This window comes from Pleuronectes platessa, chromosome 7 (assembly GCF_947347685.1).
Source record: "Pleuronectes platessa chromosome 7, fPlePla1.1, whole genome shotgun sequence".
In the NCBI taxonomy this organism is placed as follows: domain Eukaryota; kingdom Metazoa; phylum Chordata; class Actinopteri; order Pleuronectiformes; family Pleuronectidae; genus Pleuronectes; species Pleuronectes platessa.
The window spans coordinates 25648459-25670490 of NC_070632.1; the positions used below are offsets into that span (position 1 = coordinate 25648459).

Below are 22032 nucleotides of genomic sequence, written 5' to 3' on the forward strand. Positions count from 1 at the left end.
CCGCTTGAAACACGGGACGCTTCTCTCCTGTCAACATGCAGGATATCCTGAACAAGATATCTATTGAGAGGAGTAAGGAGTGTATGTGTGTGTGTGTGTGTGTGTGTGTGTGTGTGTGTGTGTGTGTGTGTGTTTGTGTGTGTGTGTGTGTGTGTGTGTGTGTGTGTGTGTGTGTGTGTGTGTGTTTGTGTGTGTGAGAGAGAGAGTGGGTGTGTAAATTGTGGTGAACTGGGTGTCACTTTAGACTACAGGGAAGTCATAATTAAAGAAACTGACTATATTGACCAACTGTCGGAGAGGTGGTGCACAGGATCTGAGGGTGTGCACACTGACAGGTGTAGGTGCTGAGCTGTACACCTGTCTCTGAACATCTCTGTATGGCTGTGTCTACATCTGCATCTTTAATTACTAGAAACTAAACAATAAAAGACCTAAAAGGTTTGATCTGTGGGCCTCACCTCCACCTGCAGCTCTTTTGCAGTGGCGCTCTGCAGCTCGTTGGGAACGGTGCACTCCAGAGTGTTTCCAACCAGAGTCAGAGTCTCACAGCTGTGATTGGAAACAGTCAGGACCTGACACTTCATTGCCTCCCTGTCCATCCGATCACCCTGCATTGGAGGAAAGGCGAGAGAGAGAGAGAGAGAGAGAGAGAGAGAGAGAGAGAGAGAGAGAGAAAGTTTGGAGGAAATACAGAAAAGGGAAGAAGAAGCGGTTTGAGAGAAGAGAGAGAGAAAAACAAGAAAGATGATGTGAGATCAACACAGTAGCAACAAAATACCAGCATTGCAGAGAGCGATTACTGTTGAAGATCAAAGAACCTTGCTCTCACATGGTAAAAGGTTTAGAAACTATTAAGAATGCTTAATAACACATCTCACTGTTGTCACTTGTTTTGGTGCACAGCTGTGACTGTGATAGTGACCTAAACAGGGGCTTCAAAGTGTCAAAACTCTGGCCTTTACCATGATAATCGACATTTATTCCAGAAATGTGAATGGTTTATTTTATACATTATCATCATTCAAGTTTCAACGAAACCTGGTGGAGGGGTGAACACGACACATTGAATTTTGGTATGAATCTGGATGAGGGCGTTTTGAAATATTTCCAAAGAAAAAATGAATGGATATTGATGAAAAAAACAATCTGCCACATTTAGGGAACTGTTTTTTAATAAGTGTGTCTCCTGAGTGCCGTTCTAGTTCCTGATATGAAGTTTTATATATGCGACGTCCAAAGAGCTGCGTGCCTGATTAAAAGAGTATTTGCAAATCAACAGATAACAGTTGAACTATCATGCCACTGCTAAAATGTCATAATTCTCTTTTTGCAGGCTAACAAAGTGTAACACTTAGGTCTGGCTTTTAATTTTTGCTTCAAATCTGAACTCTAAAAAGTGCAGAGGAAGTATCCTCAGTGAAGAGAATCAGCTCGAAGGTGAAGCACAGAACAGCGAGTGTGAAGTGAACTCGTCGGCGCTCAGTTCTTGTGACTCTCAGTGGGACAAACAACAAAGAGGTCTGACAGGAAACACACACAGCTATTGTCCACATCACTGAGTGTGTGTGTAACTGTGTTAGTGAGTGTGTGTAGTTTGACAGGAATCTGTGAAAGACCAACACAGTCTGCTCCATTAACTCTCGGACTTGCTTGATACCCCTCTTTCTCTCCACACTTATTTTTGTTTCTTCAGTCCCTCTCTCTCACACTCACACACACTCACACTCACTAATACATAAACACACTTGCAGCAGGAGGTAATGCAGAGAATGATCACATTCCTTGCGTGACAGCTTGGGATTTTCCAAATTTGACACAGAGTGGAGGCTCGCACCTGTTCCTTCACACTCTCTCTCCCTCAGTGACACACAGAGACACACAGACACACACACACTGTACGTTGGCAGTCTACAAACACAGCACGACAAACGCACTAAATCACCCTCTTGCTCGCAATTAAACCTCACACAAACACACTAACGGGTTCCTCCAACACAGTCCTCACACTGCATTTCCGGACTGTGGGTGTGACAACGCAGTACAAAACACACAGAAGAGTTATTAAAGTTATACAAAGTCTTGACAGCGAAAACAGTCTAGATAAATGGTTACAATGATAATTAGAAGTGAGATCTTTCTCACACTAGACATTAATTGATCAGCTGCGATAAGTAGCTGGCCACAAGCCAGAGTCAACAGCTTGGTTCGGTTATGTGTTAATGCGCCAGAGATAATATTCCTTTGTTTGTCTGATACTGAAAGGCCATTATGGGCCTGCAGTTATCAGGTTGGACTAAATGAACCCAGCACTCTGCCCTCCAGTCGAGGCCAGAGAAGAGCAGGGTTATCAGAGGGCATTAAATGTGGCCTGTTTTGGAACGATGCCTGGTACCGTCCACCGCCCTAGGCAAAAACTGGGGGTTTGTCTGGGCTGGAGGGAAGGATGAAGGGGGTATAAAGGATAGCTTGGTGGATTTAGCATCAGGGCCAAGGTCATGTCTGGGAAAGGAGAGAAAGAAGAAGAAAGAGGGAACAAATAGATCCCCAGTGAGAGGTTCAGCACAGCTGCCACAAACCATCAAGCTGCAGTTGACAAAGAAGAGAAAGAAAGAAAAGAGGAGAAATATGTATTTCATTGTGTTCTTAAAACAGACTCTGGGGACTTTGGTGGCCTGTTTGAAAAGCAGCATTAATATGTCAAGAGCTTTGACCCTGGCAGCCAGAACAATGCAAGTCAAGAGAGAGAATACACAGAGAGGCAGAGCAGTGGAGGAGGGACGGGGAGGTCGGAGTGGGGGTGTAAACGATGGGAAACAGACTCCACTTCCTGTTTTTCTTCCAGTATTGTTTCCTTCCCAACTTGAGCTCAACTGCGGATGGCTGCACATGTGAATGTGTGGATTGGGAAGCAAACCACATCGACCTGGTTCCATATGAGGAATTAAAGTTCTGCAACCACATCACTGACTTCAAATAAAGTGACATGGTGTTTACAGAAGCAAAGAAAGGAGTCTATGGAGTCGTCTGTTAAAGGTTTAGCACGCCGGCATTTTAGTGGCATCTAAAGGTGAAGTCGCTCTCGCCTCATCCTCCCTTTCCAAGCATGTATGAGAATCTACTGTGGAAAAATACCCTCTCTAGAGTCAGTGTTTAGTTTGTCCATTCTAGGCTACTGTACAAACATGGCAGTGCACTGCTCCTGATGTAATTTTGTACGACTCATCTGAAGGAAACAAAAATTAAATTCATTCCTTACTCAAAATTATGAAAATTAAACCCATTTTCTGCTGATAGATCCTGTGAATGCTACACAGTGGACCTTTAAATACACACTGCAAGCATCACATTACAGCATATTCGTTTGGGTCTGCAGGGCGCTGCAGGGTCCTTTGGTTTCAGATATTACACGGTTCAGCTCTTATATCGCCCGTGGTGATCCATGAAGCAAATTTTAACTGTTTGAAATTTACTACAGCACATAAAGAGATATCTTATTTCTTCTCTTTACAGCCTTAAACTGCATGATTGGAGGTTCTGCAGGTGTCCTGTGTTTGCCCACGCAGGCTAGTACTGCTGTAGCTGACCCACACCTCAGATCTTTGCTATTTATGCAGCATTAAACATTGATGTGAGTGAAAAGATACAATGTGACAACAACTACCTGTCATGAGGGTTTCAACTGTACAAGCTCTCTCACCTTGAGCTCCACTATGCTCTTGTTGTCTTTGGAGGTGAGCTTGGGGTCCTGGAAAAGGGGGTCTTCCACGTAGATCAGGTCCCACTGGTCTGTCGAGTAGCCATCCAGCACGAATGCTACCTTGGTAAACACCGGCGGCTGCAGGGCGAGCTTCGCTAGAGAGGGCGTGGTGCACTGGATGGATGTCCTGTTCTCACCGTACACACAGCTCTGGAGGAGACAGGTGGTTGGGAACCAGACAAAATCAACAGAAAAATATGCAGGTTAGGAAAACTGAACACAAAATGCTGACATTGGGTGAGCAGTGTGGTACACCCTGGACAGGTTGTCACCATATTATAGGACGTCATACAGAGACAAGCAACCCTTCACACTCATATTTACACTTGGGCTCAATTTTTGAGTCTCCAATTAACCAAACCCAAGGAAGACTCCAGAAACTCCAGAAAAACCATTTGTTGCTGTTTTAACCAACACACCACTGTGCCCCCAGACACGTATGGTCTAAAAGCGTATTATCAAACAGAGTTTTACTTTGAAAGCTCCCTGATTCATCACATAACCTTTCCTACTTGCTTTTGCTTAGAATCTTTTATTGTAACTTCCACATGCACAAACATTGTCACTGCTCTATTACTACTGATGTACCATCACTGCTACATGTTGAATATCTACTTCTATCCTCACCTAGAGCTGACTCAGAGACAGATCTTCAACAAACCCATCACCACATTAGTATATTAGTCACGTAGCTATTCCAAGGGGCTGTGGACTTATAAGGACATGCTGGACTCAGTCCATGGAGCCCTAAAGCTGTGGCCACCTCTGCTGCATTAAGAGCTGTTCCTCTATGTATTCAAAGCTTGGTGGCGTTCGACTCAGTATGCAAAACCCTGAACTGAAAAATGAATCCTCTTGATCAATGTCTTCATTTACATTGATGAGTCCAAGCCCATGCTGCTCTAGAGCTGTTGGTCGGTTTATTCCAAATGCATTCATGTTCTGAGCATCTCACATGTCTAAGTTTCACTTCACTGGGCCTGCAGAAACACACCTGCATAGTTTGACGTAGCCGGGATGTACAGCTTTGGAGACAAATAAAAATATATATACATACAGAAAAATCAAATACTCATTACTATTCCTTATAATAAGATTAAGTGTGAAAAATGAGCACGCATACATACATATATGGAATAAACAAATACACCCCCCTCTCAACTTTCCTATGACGTACAGAAATGACTGCACCCCCCAGGTTTTCAGTCAGTAACTCTGGAGAGGAGCCCAGCGTTAATTATCGGATTGGTGGCTTCTTTTGTAGTCAACACGTTGCACGAGGCACCGCCTGTTCTCAGCCACTCACTGTCTTTACACGCGTGGCCTGAGGGCAGAACAGCGCTTTATCCCATGTTGGATTCAGCCCAGGTAGGCCTCCTATCTTTTGTGTTCATTAAGACCCTAAGCTCGAGACAGAAAGCTCAGAGAAAAGCCCCTTATTATTGAGGTGTGCGCGAAAATTCCATGTTGTTCACTGGCCAAATTGAGGGTTGATATGCTGAGGTTGAGTTCTACTCTGATAACATGGCAAAGGTATGAACCCTACGTTAAATTTAAGGGGCCACAGAGCCAGAGTTTTGCAAATTGGAAAACCACTGAGCTAAAATGAAACGTGTGGCAGATGTCACAGATGAACATGTAGAAATCAGCTGGATACCAGTTAGATGCTCAGTTTTAATTATGGCAAATATATGGAGGACTTTGGGGCAACTAAAATACTCTAGGGTATACATTATTTAGCACGTATTGATGAATACATTTTTGTCTTTGACAGCTTTTGAAGGTTCAGTGTGTAAATTATAGGTATTGGCAGACATTTTATATAAAATATTCCCAGAGATGTTTTCACTCGTACGGTTCCTCTTAATTGTACCAACTGTTGTTTTCTTTACCTTTGAACGGGCCATTTATATTTGAATAATTTATATTTACACAGGGAGCAGGTTCTCTCTACAGAGCCTGCCATGTTCTTTACAGTAGCCCAGACTGGACAAACTAAACACCTTTGAGTTTTTTTGACAACTGAAGGTAACCACAAGTTCTCTTTCATGTTTAGAAGGGGAGGGTTAAGTGATGGAGGTTCAGCTGAAACATGCAACTTCACCACTAGATGTTGTAATGTTAGTAATCATGCTTTTATGAAGGTGCCAGAGGGTTTTCCATTACCTAAGTAGAACATGTTTCCTTATAGGGTTTACTCTGATTGAACTACCTGCAGTATAACTGAACCTGGAGGGTGGCACATGTTGACAGTTGGGCAGAAACAGATAAAGATTAGACATGTTTATCTTACAATCATTTCTGTTTCAAATCTGCCAAAATATAAAATGTGACTCATCTTGCCCTGTTCTCCCGTACACTGTCATTAAGACATGTATTACTATGTACGTGCCACACAGACTTAAAATACAACAACAGAAGAGAGTAAAACTGCCACTCTTACATAATGTAGCAGACAGTTACCGTTTTACAAAAAGAGTGGGAGGATATTTGTTAATTGTGTTTGACTTTTAAAGGAAAAACATCCAAATTGGATCTCATCCAGGGCAACTTTCCCAGAAACAAGAAATCAATAGATACACTTGTGGGAAGATGACAAACAATGTAGTTGACATGACTTTGCAGAAAAATAAAGAGTTAAGTTTATAAAACAATATATTTTCCTTCCTGGTCTGCCATCAACACATTGTTTAAACACTCTACACATTTAGTAGTTTATGTCCAGACTCCATAATTCATACTTTCAGTAATCCTGTGGTTAAACTGAGGCCAAAATAAAAGTTTGCTTTATATATTGGGGATTTTTCTCTTTGCAAGGCTAATTATTCCAGACAAGAGATACAAAAGCTGTTAAACGTTTGACAACATCATATTCGTCTACACAGGTGCACTCAGAACAAACCAGACCCGTTTGGCTGCACACTGAGAGACCAGTGTCGATGTTTGTGCTGTGGTTACAGCCACCCTCGTCTGTGTTTATCTTCTGGGTTACAAAGGCTGATTTGTCTCTTCAGTTGATATCGCTTGAGGAGAAGAGTTTCAAGAAGTGAGCTCACGTCAATGTGCCTATTGTGACTTTTGAATGCATTAAATACCATTTTCAAACTGTTGCTTAGTAGAGACAGGAGACTTATACTGATGCCGGTCATTGAATGGATTAATTTACAATGTGTGACTAGGCAGGTTGGGCAGGTATAAGAAGGTTTGTGGTTTTGAATCTGGACAGACTGGCTTTATTCAAGATCAAAACACATAAATCATGGACTTCATGACTCTCACTTTATCTTCTACCATTGAATTGTCTGGCTGCGGTACCTGAGATATAGGCCTGCTGAATACTAGAGTATTTAAAACAGTTGAGCGAATTTAAAAACTTGGGAGACCACAATCATAATGACAGATTTAACAGATTTTTTATCTTATAATCTCATAATAATAAGGAGGAGTTGGCAAGAACATCAGACCACACACATACTACTCTTTCTTACTATGGTGGTCTGAGCCGATCTTCGTAATTATCAAACATGTATATGTACATACATGTACAAACATTCTAGATCGGGAGGCTCCAACTCAATCGGTAGCATTAGGATTATTTGTAAACCCCCAACACTTCAGGATTATTTGGGCAGATAATCGGCACAGAGTGACCTCCAGTTTTTGGAGCACCCCCGCGATTGAGGGGGGGGGGGGGGGCAAATTGGATCTAAAATCGTCCCGATTATCCTCTAGTGTGCAGCAGCCTTTAAAGTTTAACTTTTCATGATATCTTGTCAACAATATTACAGCTGTTCCACAATGCAAATGCCAGTTTGATACAGGGTGTTAGGGTTCTTCTTCCTCTATGACCTAAATGTGCAGTATGTTGTAGTGACCTGGCTTGAGCACGGCTTTCTCTCTCTGTTGCGATTATTAGTTGTGTCATTAACCTCTTGGGATGCTAAATAGATACTATTTTAGATGACTGAATAATCCTGAAAACTATTTTTTATTTAAGTCTAAACATTTTGGGTGATTCCGAATTAGTTCCTTCGCTTAAACACCCACACATATTCCCCCCAATTTAACTGTAATTGTTAAGTCAGCAATGTAATAAAATAAACTACATTTTTGACCATAAATTAGAATCAGTTCATTTGTGAATCCAAATAAAATAATTTACCAAATTTGAAGGCATTTTTTGCAAATGTTCCTGAGACATCACGGTCAAAACAAGTGTTTTGTGAGACCACAACTGCCTTGATCTTTAACCACCTAAAAGTATAAATTCATCCTTGAGTCAAACTAAACCTTTTAAACATATTTAAAGAAATTCCCTGAAGACAGCTTCTGTTTGTTTTTTTCTTTTACATTTAAAGACCTGGTCACCAGTTACTTCAATGTATTGGATTTGGTTGCTACGCTGTTAACTCCTGAAACTCCAAAAGGGGTTTGTGGATTCAAACACTTCCTCCATCTCCATGGTAGTGAGTAGAGAATAACGGAATACATTTTTTTGGGGTGAACTATTCCTGTAAGTTGTGTCAGCAATTAAAAGGACCATATTTTACACCATTCTGGGATTTAATTGGAGGTATTGGTCCCCTAAGATCTTATATTCTGTGGTTTAAAGTCAAAAAACTGCTGTGACTGTTTTCATACTTTGAGGGTCCCTACTGACCCCATTCAAGTAATTACAGACAGTAAAAGCCCAGAAAATGTATTTGACACAATATGGACCCTTTAAAGTCAGTTGGAAGAGGCTCCAGCTCCTTGTGACCTGACACAGAGCAAGCAGGGTAATGGACACATTGGTAAGATACTGCGATATGATTTCATTCATTCTGTTTTAATTTTCAATAGCGCATATTCAGGCTACTTGGACATCGATGCGAGAAGAAAGAAGAAATATGGACCCTGAGTCAAAAAAACTAGACAAGTTCTACAAAATGGTTGAAATGTGACTTCCGACATTTCTGACTATATCTGACTCCCTGCCATTCAGTAGCAGAAGCACTGTGTAAGTGTTGCTGAAACTTCCTGATAAACTTCCTCATCTAACTCCCTGGTGAGCTGTAGGAGCCCAGATGGACGCACACACATGAAAACACTCATAGTACCATGCGTCTGTAAATGCCTAAACACATGCATTAAGACACATTAAGAGACACATACACACAAATGAACAAGGTGCGTGCGCGGCTGTGTGTGAGGCCAGCACGAGGTTGCCTTAAAACAACAATCCAATTAACCTCCTCTCATCTGAGCACCAAAAATAACTGGGTAGAAAGTGACTGTAGGGCCACCCCCCCTCTTCCCCATCTCCCAGGGGTTCAGCGAAAAGAATAATATCCTGTGAATTAGTGGAAACCTCAGTCAATTTCATTGTTCAGCTGATGTCTCCTCTCATTTAGGCGAGAGGAGGTGAAGGGCAGTGGGTTGGGAGCAGCTGTAAATACAATCGCTCAGAAAGCTGGCAGAGAGCAGGCCGAAAAGGTCTCACTGAGGGGCGATGAGAGAACCAGCGATCCCGAAAAACCTCCTTCGTCCCTGAAGGATCATTAGCATAACAGGCTGCGAAAAAGAGAAGTCATAACGGAGCTCCCACATACACAAACGCTTGTCAAATCTAGAGTGATTTATGCTAGTAGAGTTTTCCACTGTTTCCTACCACGCTGCGCTGTGGTGTTATTTACTTTGGACGTAAGGTCTCAAAACAATCTGTGCGTGTCGCTTATCATCTTGTTGTCTTTGGCATTAGATGTGTCTGTAACTGCACAGAACATATTTTGCATCTCGCTCCCTCCTTCAATGCAATCCGCAGAATACAGAGCTGTTATGTATGTACATGCTACATACTCGTTTTCATCAGTGCCACCATGTATATCCTATCCAACAACCATTCTTTAACAGTGGCCAGGACATCTCACACAAGCGCATTAACAGAAATCTTAAATGTTACAACACATAGCATAAGACACCAACGCAAACACAACCACAACAGTACAATGGAAGTGTGCAACAACGGATGTTGACAATGATACGCGCAGACTACCTACTGCGGTCATGGAGTATGACTTGTATGTGTCAAGTGAGCTGTCGTCTGTTAAAACCTGGACAAGCCCAGAAAGTAAGTCGATGTTTCAACTGTTTACACAACAACACTTGCTGACTTCTTTTATGGCAACTGCCCTGTTTCACATTGATACCTTTAAAACACATTGACACAACCTAGACTTGACTTGTTGGCCGATGATCAGCTCTACTGGAAGCAGTTAGAGCTCTGATGCACCTCGCCCGCTGACATGGAGGAAAACGTTCACTTTCACTCACTCCCCCCTTCTAAGATACACCCCCCCGGCTGTGTGTGTGGGGCATGGGAAAGAAAAGAGGGTTCATGAGGGATTCAGGTGTCAGCTGGAGGGATTTGGCCTACTGGGATGAGTTAGGAAGAGGACTCTGACACCGAACAAGCCAGTTTGTGAAAGCAGGCGACAGGTGCCTGGCTAAAGTGAAGAAGGCGCTAGTTAATCCAAACCGCATGAGATAGTGCAGCAACCCGAAAGCAGCTCTAGTATGAAGAAGTCCACTTTCTGCGAGGTTTTGTGAGTTTCTTCTGATGACTTTTTTGCTGTTTTTGTATAAGTGCTGCCCTGGCTTGTGTGACCATACCAGCTTTTCACGACGGATCGTAAAAAAAAATCTCTTTCATGTTTGTGGGAAAGTTGAGATTGGCTGAGACCGGGCTTTACTGGAGATCTGAGAGGCAGATATCAAGTCAACACTGGGTGTTTTCTCTTTTTTTTTCATGCCCTGTCTCCAGCTGAGACCCCTGAACCTTGGCTGTTGACTTTCAGCAGGTCTCTCTCAGGTCTCAGAGATTCTTTGTCCGACTGCATGGGGGAACAGATTTCGCAAACTGAACTGAACTGAACTGATCATTAGGCTGTGACGGTTTCTTGTCAGTGAAACTGATTGTAAGGCTAAAGTTTAGGTTCATGAATCCTGCTGTGTGGGCATGATGGAATCAAATTACCCAGAATGCTTTTGCGCTGGCAATGGACACCCCTGGGATGTCTATCTGTGAAAGCTCCTTGCCTCTTTTTTTGAAGGATTAAGACAATAAGACACTTATATTGTCCCTTTACAGGCGGAGTCAAGCTCATCCCGTTTACTGGAAAGAATTTAACAGGCGACAGCTGTGTGCCCTATGGGGCATGATCCCATCCTAAATCATTAGTAATGATAACCTTATTTTGTACAGGCTGCTCTCTCTCTCTCTCTCTCTCTCTCTCTCTCTCTCTCTCTCTCTCTCTCTCTCTCTCTCTCTCTCTCTCTTCCTCTCTCTCTTTTCCCAATTGTCCCTTTCTGACCAGTCATAGTTTTTATAATATAGTATCAAGGCAAAGTTTGGCTTAAACACAGTGACTTTCATATATCCTAAAGCCATTAATTCCATTAACACATCACATCTCTTAACATGGTTGATATAAAGAAGGGTTTAAATGTAAAATGTTGATTTGTATTTTAAAGCCTAAGAATTAAGACGTGTTTGTACAATATAAGTATTTGTTCAAAGAAAGGCTTCTGATACTTTCTGATTGGCTGACAGGTGTCACCTGAAGCACAGTTCCAGTCCGTTAACCAGTCAGCAAGCCATGTGAATCCATGGCAGTGCTTTTGCTTTGTCCTGTGACACAACCATGAGTTAAAAATGAGACCTATGATATGTCTTTTACAATAAACTGAATGTGATGCCAACAAAACTTTATAGCCCAAACATTTACAGTTTGCTCACCTTTTTCAGTTTTTGACCTAATTGTTTTTTTAACCTTTGATTCATCCAGAGGGAACAGACCAAACAAACCGCTTCACCTCATACTGATGTACGCAACAAGTGCCTCCTGTTGTCCCTAGAACTGCTCCACTGGAGCACTTGAGAGTAAAGTCGTCAAAGATTTCTTTGATAGCGACTTCTGAGGGAGGGGACAGAGGCACGTACACATCCAGATGCTCTTCAGGTGAAACAAGGATTCAAAACAGAATCATAGGTCTGATTTCCGAGCTGCGTCTATTCACGATGTTTCTGTGTAAAGGCCTGAGCTCCCCAGAGACCCATCAACCCTGACCTGAACACAGGTCAATGACCAGGGAAAGGGAAACTGAAAGATGAGACACCACGGGGAGTGTGTGTTTGTGTGTTCATGAGTGTGTCCATGTGTGTTTGAGAGAGACCATCAAGGGAAGACAAATTGGAGATGAGGAATATTTTGTCAGTAACATTTGAGATGGGAGTCTTGTGTCATGAGTGTGTGTTCTGTATGACTCTGTGCATGTGAACCCACAGCAGGATAACAAAGCACTGCTTGTCCTCAAGGCGCCTCCCTAGGGCAAATACACAAACTCTCACACATGCACACACACAGTCAACAGGGATGTTTGTTTATGACTCACTAAAAACATTTCACCTTTGCCGTGACAGAGTATGTACTCTTAAGAATACAAGTCTTTCTGATCAGGTGCAAGTTTAAAAAATCATCAAATCACGTCCACATTTGGAAAAAATCTGTGACCTAAACAATTTCAACACATTGATATAAACAATTGGTGACTTGCTTAACAAAATTTGGGCATATGTTTTCGGTTTTAGAGATTAAATCACTTCTTAACATGGAATATTTTGTCTAGTTTGACAGATAAATAGAGGTGCCCCAACTCCCTCTCTTTTTTCAAAGGTATCATTTGAGCAACTGTGATGAAATCCAAGCTGTGATCCAAGTCCAGTATCGGAGTGGATCAGAGGGTCACTGCGTTCCGGGAACGAAAGGGACGCCATGCTGGGTCATTTCTGGGTCGTCAGTATTATTGCTTCAGACAGCGGTGACTCTTTCCTGGCTGCAACACGAACTTTGGTCAGGCTGCACTGCACTAGCCGAATTTTATGTCTGTGTTATGAATTACAGATTTTCCCATGAAGAATGTTCGAAAAAACAGAGACATGGTGAAGTGTAGCAAAACTCCCCATCTTCTAAGGTAATCTCTGACTATCACTATAAATCTTAAAAAGTTAGTATTTTCACACTCAAACACAATTCTGCACTACCAGATCGTTTCCCCGGTATGGTAGAAATAAGAACTTTAAAATCTATTTATTTAAATTTAAACTCTGGATAATGCATCAACAATAAGGTCTAGACATTTTCTGGATTTTGGTTTCCACATATGAACAATGCAATCCGAGATTCTCCGGTCAGAATCGTTTACAACAACTGGAAAACCTCTGCATCGTTCAGATGAGGGGTGGAGTGTAGGAGGCGGGACATATTGTATTCATTCTGCTGTGGAGATCAGATGTCCTGTTCAGAGCACATTGACTCCAACTTAGGCCAGACCAAAAGATCTTAAATTTCTTCATTTTTCCATAGTCCTCTACGTGTATTTCACCTCCATTGTCTGTTAGAAATGTCATCAATGCAACCATTCGCTTGCAGTGAGTTTACAGAAGTAGTCCTCCTGTATTGTCAAATGGGCTCATTCAGACTTTATCAAAAAATTATTGGTAGTGGGCGGGGGAGTGTAAAGTGAAAAGACAGGTGGGGAGAGATGAACAGTTTGTCCATCTATGACCATCCTGTTCAGAAAATACCAGTTAGTTAATGGTATCACTGTAATGTCAAGCGCTTTGAGTGGTCATCAAGACTAGAAAAGCGCTTTATAAATACAAAACCAACCATTACCATATCATCCGTCAAGGTCCCAATGGCAATAGTATCAGAAAGTAGCATCAATTAAACCATGAAAAACTCTCTTTTTTATGACGTGCAAATTATTTTAAATGTATTTAACACATTCTCAGGTTCGTATAATTGATCTACATCGGTTGCAGACATTATGAAAATCCTGCAGACAGCGTGATGAAAGCCTGCTGTGTGTCAGGGTTGAATAACACCTCTGGGCTGTCATCACCAAGGCAAGTCAGTCTAAGCGAGCGATACAATGTGTTTTACACATCCATGTGTGTACCAATCATTTTCCTGCAATAAGTAGAATAAAGTCTGACGATGTTGAAGAGAGCCAGAGCATCCGAAAGGCTTCGCTCTGCTGCTCAGCGTGTGAGTCAGACGTGACAGCTGGATCCTACAGCTCAGACTGAAGATTTTCCATTTCCTCGCTATATAGTTTTTTGCTTCTAAATGGGTACTGGAGTCGTATCTCTGTATAATGACAATACCATGCATGTGACAGTCTGCATATGATATAACTAATTGGTATAGGGAGTCATAGGATTTAAACCCAGGAACTAAAGCAGGAACTGTTTTTTTGCTTTGGCACCTTCAGGTTTACATTTCCAAAGCATCTCAAGAGCCACAACAGTTAAAACAAAGGTTTCATTGTGAAGTTGATCCAGTGTTTGAACAGGTGATGCACAGAGATGCAAAACGCCAGACTGACTCACAAGAGAGGAGACAACCATCGCCGCGATGTCTACATACATGTATGTCAAAGTGAACAGTAAAAGTCAGCCTGACAGTATTATATCAGGAGTGAAGACTTGAGCTAAAGGAAACGTCCCTATATACACGAAAGGGAAATATTTCTCAGACAGGATCTAAACTGTATATTTGCTCAACCATGAATATAAACCTTCAGATTGAGCAAAGGTCCCAGTTCTTTAATTCATTTACACATATTTAATGCCTGTTTATACCTTTAAACCAATTGCAACATGTGCGTGTACTTACCTTTATAACTGGATGATATTTCTGTCAGCTCTTTAGAAAACCAAAGGGTTTTAGGAGGTCTTTTTTGAAAATACGATTTAGAGAGCATTTTATGAGATGCGTAATGATATGATATAAGATGTTTCATGTACGTACCACATGGAAGACCTCAGCATCCTGCGCAGTGGTGAGGACCATCTGAGGCTGGAGGCCGGACTGGAGGAAGAAGCCATGAGCCGACACCGTGCAGCCTCCGCTACAGTGAGGGGGATGAGAATGTGTGTTAGGGTTACCATGAGACAAGAGTCATGTTAGATTCCCACTGGGAGTGACCTGCTGTTAGCGTTAGCCGATTAGCCTCTCCTCCCCTCCCATTTGTTCTCTCCTTCTTTAAAAGTGAAGCATTAATCTGTCCGGACCATTCACTGATATTCAGTGACTCTAATTCACCCACGCTTTCCTGCTCTTATACTGTACCTCCTCTAGGTGTGGAAAGATGCAACACCTCTGATTTGGATGAAGTAAGTCAAGCTGATATTGAGTGATTGCCAAAACATTCCTGTAAACCACCTCAAAATTTAGACTGAAAAACAGGGAAGAGGTCTAACCTGACGAAGGAGCGAGACGGCTGGATGCTGTTAATGATGGGGTCTTGGTTGTAGGTGAACATCACAGGGGCCTGGACCTCCACTGAGTCCACTGTCAACTTCACGGGTTGCTCGGATGGGACAGCATGGGGGGGAGTTTTGCAGGTCAGCATGGTAGACGACAGGCTGGTGGCGAGAGGTTAGAGTGAGGGTCAGGGGTTAAGGGAAGTGAGTAAACACAGAGGACATATTGTTGTGTCAGATTGTACAGCGGGGTCCATTGTCCAAGCCGCCATTCATGCATTTCTCTCACATAAGTCCTAATAAGTCAAGCTTGAGCAGGAAAAGGGACGGAAGAAGGAAGAGAGAGAAAAATAGTGAGTGAAAGATAAATATTTGACCTTTTAACCAGTTTTCTGGCTCACAGGCAAAAACAGTCTCTATAAAATCACAGTAACGTCTTAGCAAATTTATCATTGTGTAATAAAAAAAACTAGGACAGCACAAGCTCGCCAATTCCACAGAAGCCAAAAAGAAAGATAAAGAAAATAAGCCACTTGATCTGTCAACGTTATTTGAAGAGCTTACCCGAAAAAAGGTTGAAGAAAATTAAAAGAGCCAAGATGAAAGAGAAGAGACATTACAAGTAGAACCAGGAACAGACGGAAGAACAAAAATTGCTGTTGCATGTTGTTCCCAGGATATAAATGATGTTGCACCATAAGAGTTACAACAACAGCATTTAGACTGCCTAAATGAAAAAGAAGAGATTCGACTTTTCACCCTGGTGCCATGTTTCAATTACTGCTGGGCAGGAGCAGATACAACCTGTGTTTACTGCAGAGTCATTAGAAACGGGAGTGAATACATTCATATTGCAGACAAATACCAGATTTGGTGTGGGTGTCAGTGGTTTTTTTGATCAGTGAAAATGCACTAAAGATGAAGAGAGGTAAATGAAGACTGATCTGAACTGACCTCTGGATTTTACACACTGTTTTCCCAACAGTCACCTCTTGTTTGGTTCCAGTGTCGAGGAAAGCTCCTCTGATTGTCAGCATGGTGTTTCCGGACTTTGGCCCAAACGTTGGGAAGATTTCGTGGATCACCGGGTCCTGGATACACAGACCACCACACAGTTTGACTAACTCAGTCTGATGTTAAGATCCTAGTGTTTCGCTTACATTGTTTTGTTTGTTCAAAGGAACATTCTCTGTTAAAATTGTCCGCAAGTTTGAAAAAGTGAAAGTTTGAAACATAAACATAAACTCATCAAACAATCATGCTCAGGTGAGGTAAAAGATTAATGTTAATGTCAATACGGCTCTATATATATATGTCTATTATTTTTTATCAGACATGTCATGATAGAAATTCAAGAAATTCCCCTTCTATTAAAAAATGATAGTGCAGAGCCTGTTACACAACCTGTCTGTTCTGTTGTCTTATGTTGATGCTCCTGAGCTACTTCAGAATTAGTCCTTGTCATTAGTGAGCCCTCCTCAAACTGCTCTAAAATATACCCTAAATTTTTTTTGTTTTTCAGTGCTGGATGTTGTGTGAGTTTTTTTAAAACAGTATATGGTGCAGAGTGAAGTGGGAAACCGTTACCTTCATCCTAACTGGTATATCTGCCATCAGGATTTACAGTCAGTTTTTTTTAATAAAATAAAACTGATTTTGCTAAGTTTTTTGACCCAGTAACCGATTACTGCTGCAGTTCAATGACTGCTACAAAGCCCTGGTTGAACTAGTATTGAAATATGTCCAAATCGCACAGAACTCTGCACAGTATTTTCTCGGGCACCTTTCAATGGACATGTAAGTGTGAAGATGTTTGTGGAAACAGTAGCTCGGTGACAATATTCCACAGAGTGCAACCAAAATTAAGGAAAAACCCATTTCTTACCACAAAGGTGAAGCCTTCCATCTTGGCTACCATGTTGCCAGTGCTGACCTTCACTGTGTGTCCTGACAGGGTGAAGTTCCCACTTAACACCGGGTGACACTGCATCTCAGTCCACCTAAACAAGAAGCACAACCCCCCAATATGACATACAAACCAGGCATTATACCCTGCAACAACCACCATGCATTTACACTAATTCAATGATCATCCACTGCCCTGCAGGAATGCACAAAGAGGTGATCTATCTTCATGTGGGAGTGTTTTTTTCATTTTTTCTCTCAAAAATGTATGACAAGGTTGTTTGTAGCAAAAGGGCCATTTTGAATGGGACGTGGCCTCAGTGGTTTTGGGGAAAGTGGAAAGTCTGGTTGCAGCGATTTTTTCCCAGCAATCTTTCAGTTAGGAGAGTCATGTGCTGAGTGTGGCACGCTGCTGGAGCAGTTAGGGGAGGGAGAGGGTTCTTAACATTCTTCCTTCAACACAATAACCCCTATTAAACATGCTGTGGACGCCAGCATACTGGTCCCTTCATCTCATAAACATCCACCACTTAATGCACACTCTGTCTCTCTCCCTGACTCTCAAAGGTGGCTTTTCAGATACTGTGCAGGAACAGTGTTGTTTTGTAAATGTATATGCAACACACACACACACACACAAACACACCTGTTGATGTGGTCTTGTCTGGGCAGTCTGCAGGGAGCTCCCGCCACCTCCACCGTCACCAACGAGGCCTTGAAGCTCTCCGTCTTGTCGAAGCCAAAGTGGTTCCCGCAAATAGTGACCACTGTAGATCCTCGTCTTGGCCCAGATGTTGGAAAAAACTAATGTAGACATGAGGAGCATTTTATTAGGTCGACTCATTAAATAATAATATAATGAAGCTCAGTATCCAACCTTGTTGGACATAGATTTATATACAGGCTCTATAACTCCGACTGCCAAAAAACTGTTGAATGATGATGTTGATTGGTTGCTACACAGCCTCCCACTGCCTGCTGTCAATGAGTGTATTTCTTTTTTTCTTTCAGGACAGGGTTAACATTTCAGGTCAGTTTTTTCCCACAGTGTTTCACTTCTTCTTCCGTCTGCTATTGCAAAGATCTTTGAACTTGTATGATCTGATCATGTTTTTCTGATGGATGCCATTGAGTTGAAGACTTGTTTTTGTATAAAAATGAATATGTAATCCACCTTTATTTATTTACGCAATGAAATTATGTTCTGCTAAATTCCAAAATCAACAACACTGATATTAATGTAGACAAAAAGTTGGACATCCGTTCTTTTCTTCCAACCTTCAACCCTAAAACCCCCTCACTGAAAAATCCACACTCTCCTACAAGTCCAAGGGTTGTGTAAATTATTGAATTAGATTTAAGTTGGTGAGTGACAGCTCTTTTTAAAGGTCCCAGAGGAAGGTGTAGTTTGGTTTAATTTTGTTCTCCCTTTTTGATGCAGTCAAAGGAGCAGCAGCAGTTCTGGGGTTATCTCAGCGGCGACAGTGGACCAGCTACATTAAACATCATGTCCACGCTGAGCTAAGTGCAGTCTCACAGCGTCAGCTTGGTGTTCAAAAGGACAGTGGGTCTGCTGTTTTCAGGAGGTGCTTCACAAATATCAAACTCAGAGCAAACATACAGATACCAGGTTCAACAGGATCGTTCTGCTTTTGGAGGGAGAGGTGTTGGATCACATGATAGGTGTCCAAGCAAACTGAGTCAGCAGGAAGTAGCAAAGGTTACACAGCTTGTTTTCAGCACCCGGTTTTTGACACAGTGTTGAAACAGCAGCGGCCTGAACAATATAGAATTGATATGTTGAAGTGTTGCCATCATGTTGTGTTTTCTGTTCTCATGTCAGTGGAATGTGGTGAATTCAATAAATGTGACCGTAAATGGCCCTGATCGTCACCATGACCGACGAGTCATGTTGGTTACCTTAGTGATGACTGGTGTACAGTATTGTTGTGTCCAGATGGATCGGGGACACTGGTCGGCTCTGCTGCAGCGTCCGTTACACCAGCCACAATCAGTCACCCTGGACGACAGCAAGCAGGAAGTACAGGTGGTCAACTGACCACAGCCGGGGCCAATCAGAGGGACCTTGGTGATCTAAGAGGAGGGAAAAAATCTGAATGTGGTCCTTTAAATGTAAGAAAGACATGGAGTCTTTGAACAATGGACCTCATTATCCAACCGTTCTTAAGAATACATTTCTTCTTTCGAGATTCCCCAATGTTTTTTTAACTGAGATTTGTTCTTATGTTTGAAAATAATCTACACACACTGAAGAGCACTCTTACACAGTGAAATGCTTGTGTAAGTTAATCAGTTATTGTGTTATTCACTTTTAATTCTACTGTTGTTTAATAATATTTAACTTACCGTAACAGTTTATCATTGGTCTCTTAAAAAAACAAGTTTCAGTGTATATTATAAATGCATTGAATTGTTTAAAAATGTGTGACGCAGAGTTTTTCTTAGAAAAACTTCTTAAGAAGATATTGGTGTATGAGGCCCAATATTCTCTTAAATCACTCAGCCCTGCCCCAAGTGTTTTGCTCTTGTTATGTTAACGAGGAATTTAGTGTTGACCACAGGGCAAAATGTACACAGAATGATTACTTTTGTGTCTTAAAACCGTAAGAACCATTGGTGTATTTGAGTTGTTAATGTTTGTGGGTACAATCCTACCTTGTTTCCCGTGGCTATTAGCATGGCTCCCTCTGAGTGGTTGGCGTCCAGCAGTACCACACTGGAGGAGACAGGTCTGGAGTCCAGGCGGATGTTGACATGGGGGGAGGCAAATCGTGAGAACAGCACCTGAGGGGGGAGGACACGCCATTGGAATCGTCTTGGAATCATTCATGAAACAATAGTGTCATATCATAACTCAAGAAGAAGATAAGAGATTGATCCTATTACAAGATATAACAACACTCTCATTAGAACCACTTGAGCAAACTTGTCAATCAACAAACGTATAAATGGTTTGAGCCAAAATCAGAGTATGGTTCAAAACATAAGCTTTAAAACAGACAACTCAAACATCGAATTTTTGGCAAACAACCCTTAATTTCTAATGTAAACTTTTGGCAAAAAATTGATGAGTCACTATAAAAAACATCTTCAAAGACAACACACATACGTAGAAATTCTAGTAACCCATATAACTGCTTTCAAACATAATCTATTCTGAATAAGATGCCAAAGAAAAAACGAATAATACCAGAGTGACGAGAGTTGTGTTTTCAGACCTTTGTTTTTATCAACATATACAACCTGAAGCTCGACAGTAAAATACTATCAATCACTATCGCAATAAAATGTTAAAACAAATAAAACGAACCCTCACTCAAGAACCAAAATCTATCATTAAACTTAACAAATATAACAATTATCCTGATAATTATCAATATTTCCAATTAACCTTTAATTAACCATGATGGTCCAGTTGAAATTAAGAATCTCCTTCTCAAGGGCGACCTGGCAGAGGTAGCAGCTGTGTTAAAAAAAACGGCTACATCTTATAGAATATGCCTCCAGTTCTTTCCTTCTGGTTTTAAAGGCCTTCAGTGAGATATATTCGCTGAGATTTTAGTTCTTCTGCAACATATTCAATGTCACAGGTGCAGAGTAAGAAAGCGCCCTTTCCTATCATTGTGTGGACATTTGAAACAGCGAGTAAAAAGAAGTTCTGGGACTGCAAAGGGGAACGCCCTGTACATATCTGCAACATGCAGGCACACAAATAACATGGGAGCAGGCCCAGACTCCCCTTTTATGTAAAGGTATACCAATTACAGAGCTAGCTACTGGTGGCCGGAGCAGGCCATCATTCCCAAGAGTATAACTCACTGTGATGAGTCAGAGCTTTACAATTTGTTATGAATCTCAGGGAAGCAACATAGGCTGTGTTAAGCATGTGAAGATGCAGGGCAGAGGAATGCATGTAGGAGACTAAAGAATAGTCAAGGACAGATAAAGTAAGTGTCAGCAACGAGTCAATATTGACTGATATGAACATTATCGTCTCTTTATTTAAAATATGATTATTATAAAATTGTGTGCATATTACCCTACACTGGGAACTGAATCTATATTTGTCCATAAACAAGCCAGTATGTCTTGTGCATACAACCAACATTTTCATAAAATGGAAATGGAAACATCAAATAAATCTGTTGCTCAAGGTACCATATAATTAAATTAAAGAATACAATGCCCAACCCCAAAGCTTTCTCCATTAAAGCTTCTAGCACACAGGTCAGAGGAGGACTCCTGTTAAAATGTTTTGCAGTGTTGCCATGTTTATTTGGAACGCTTCACAGTGTTGTTCATCGATACACACAGTGAATGAAAGGGAAACACAAAGCAAACCTCCAGGACGGAGGAGGTGGAAGACGTCTACAAGCTCTTTTGGCACCGCACCACCTAAAAACACTGACTGGGAGTTGGTGAGGAAATATGATCCAGAGTCTTTGTGTGAGCCTGCAGATACAATTTCAGTACACCAAATCTGAGTACATATTGGGTTGCATGCAATTTTAAAGCTATAAAATGAGTCTGGAATCCATCACAAATCTGTCTTGTCTCAAAGAACATTATATCATTATATGTCAAATGAACATCAATCTATTTGTACTAATAAGCAGTAAATAGCCTTTTTGATCCAGTAACTTTGAGAAACGTTCAATCTGTCAACATCCAACACAAATGATGGGGTTTGAGAGAGATGACAGACTGGTTTAGGAGCAAAGAACAAAAAGATGCATCCGTCAGCAGAAACACTGTGTACTGTGACAGGAACACACACACACAAACACACACACAAACACACACAAAAACACACACACACACACACACACACACATACACACACACACACACACACGCTCACACATTTATCATTTGTGTTTATGCTGCAATTACAGGCATGAGAGCAAACGGAAGAGTACAGCGTCTACTAATGGGGTGTGTGTCTGCTTCAGTTATATGAAGTGGCTTAAATTATACTGTTGCCACTGTCACACACACACGCACACACCCGGACACAAACGGATACAGTATGGACACA

At 41.6% G+C, this 22032-nt stretch overlaps 1 protein-coding gene across 2 annotated transcripts in view; it reads right to left on the minus strand.

Moving 5' to 3' along the window:
* met (MET proto-oncogene, receptor tyrosine kinase) overlaps positions 1–22032 on the minus strand; it is a 68851-nt gene that overhangs the window by 18590 nt on the left and 28229 nt on the right. For both annotated transcript variants that reach the window (XM_053426327.1, XM_053426326.1), the window contains exons 4-12: positions 19650–19778; positions 18894–19067; positions 17620–17777; positions 16954–17068; positions 16023–16159; positions 15066–15230; positions 14614–14713; positions 3698–3907; positions 459–608 (exon numbers count right to left, since the gene is read on the minus strand). In XM_053426327.1, coding sequence (XP_053282302.1) covers positions 459–608; positions 3698–3907; positions 14614–14713; positions 15066–15230; positions 16023–16159; positions 16954–17068; positions 17620–17777; positions 18894–19067; positions 19650–19778 — 1338 coding nt within the window. The remainder of the gene's footprint in view (positions 1–458; positions 609–3697; positions 3908–14613; positions 14714–15065; positions 15231–16022; positions 16160–16953; positions 17069–17619; positions 17778–18893; positions 19068–19649; positions 19779–22032) is intronic.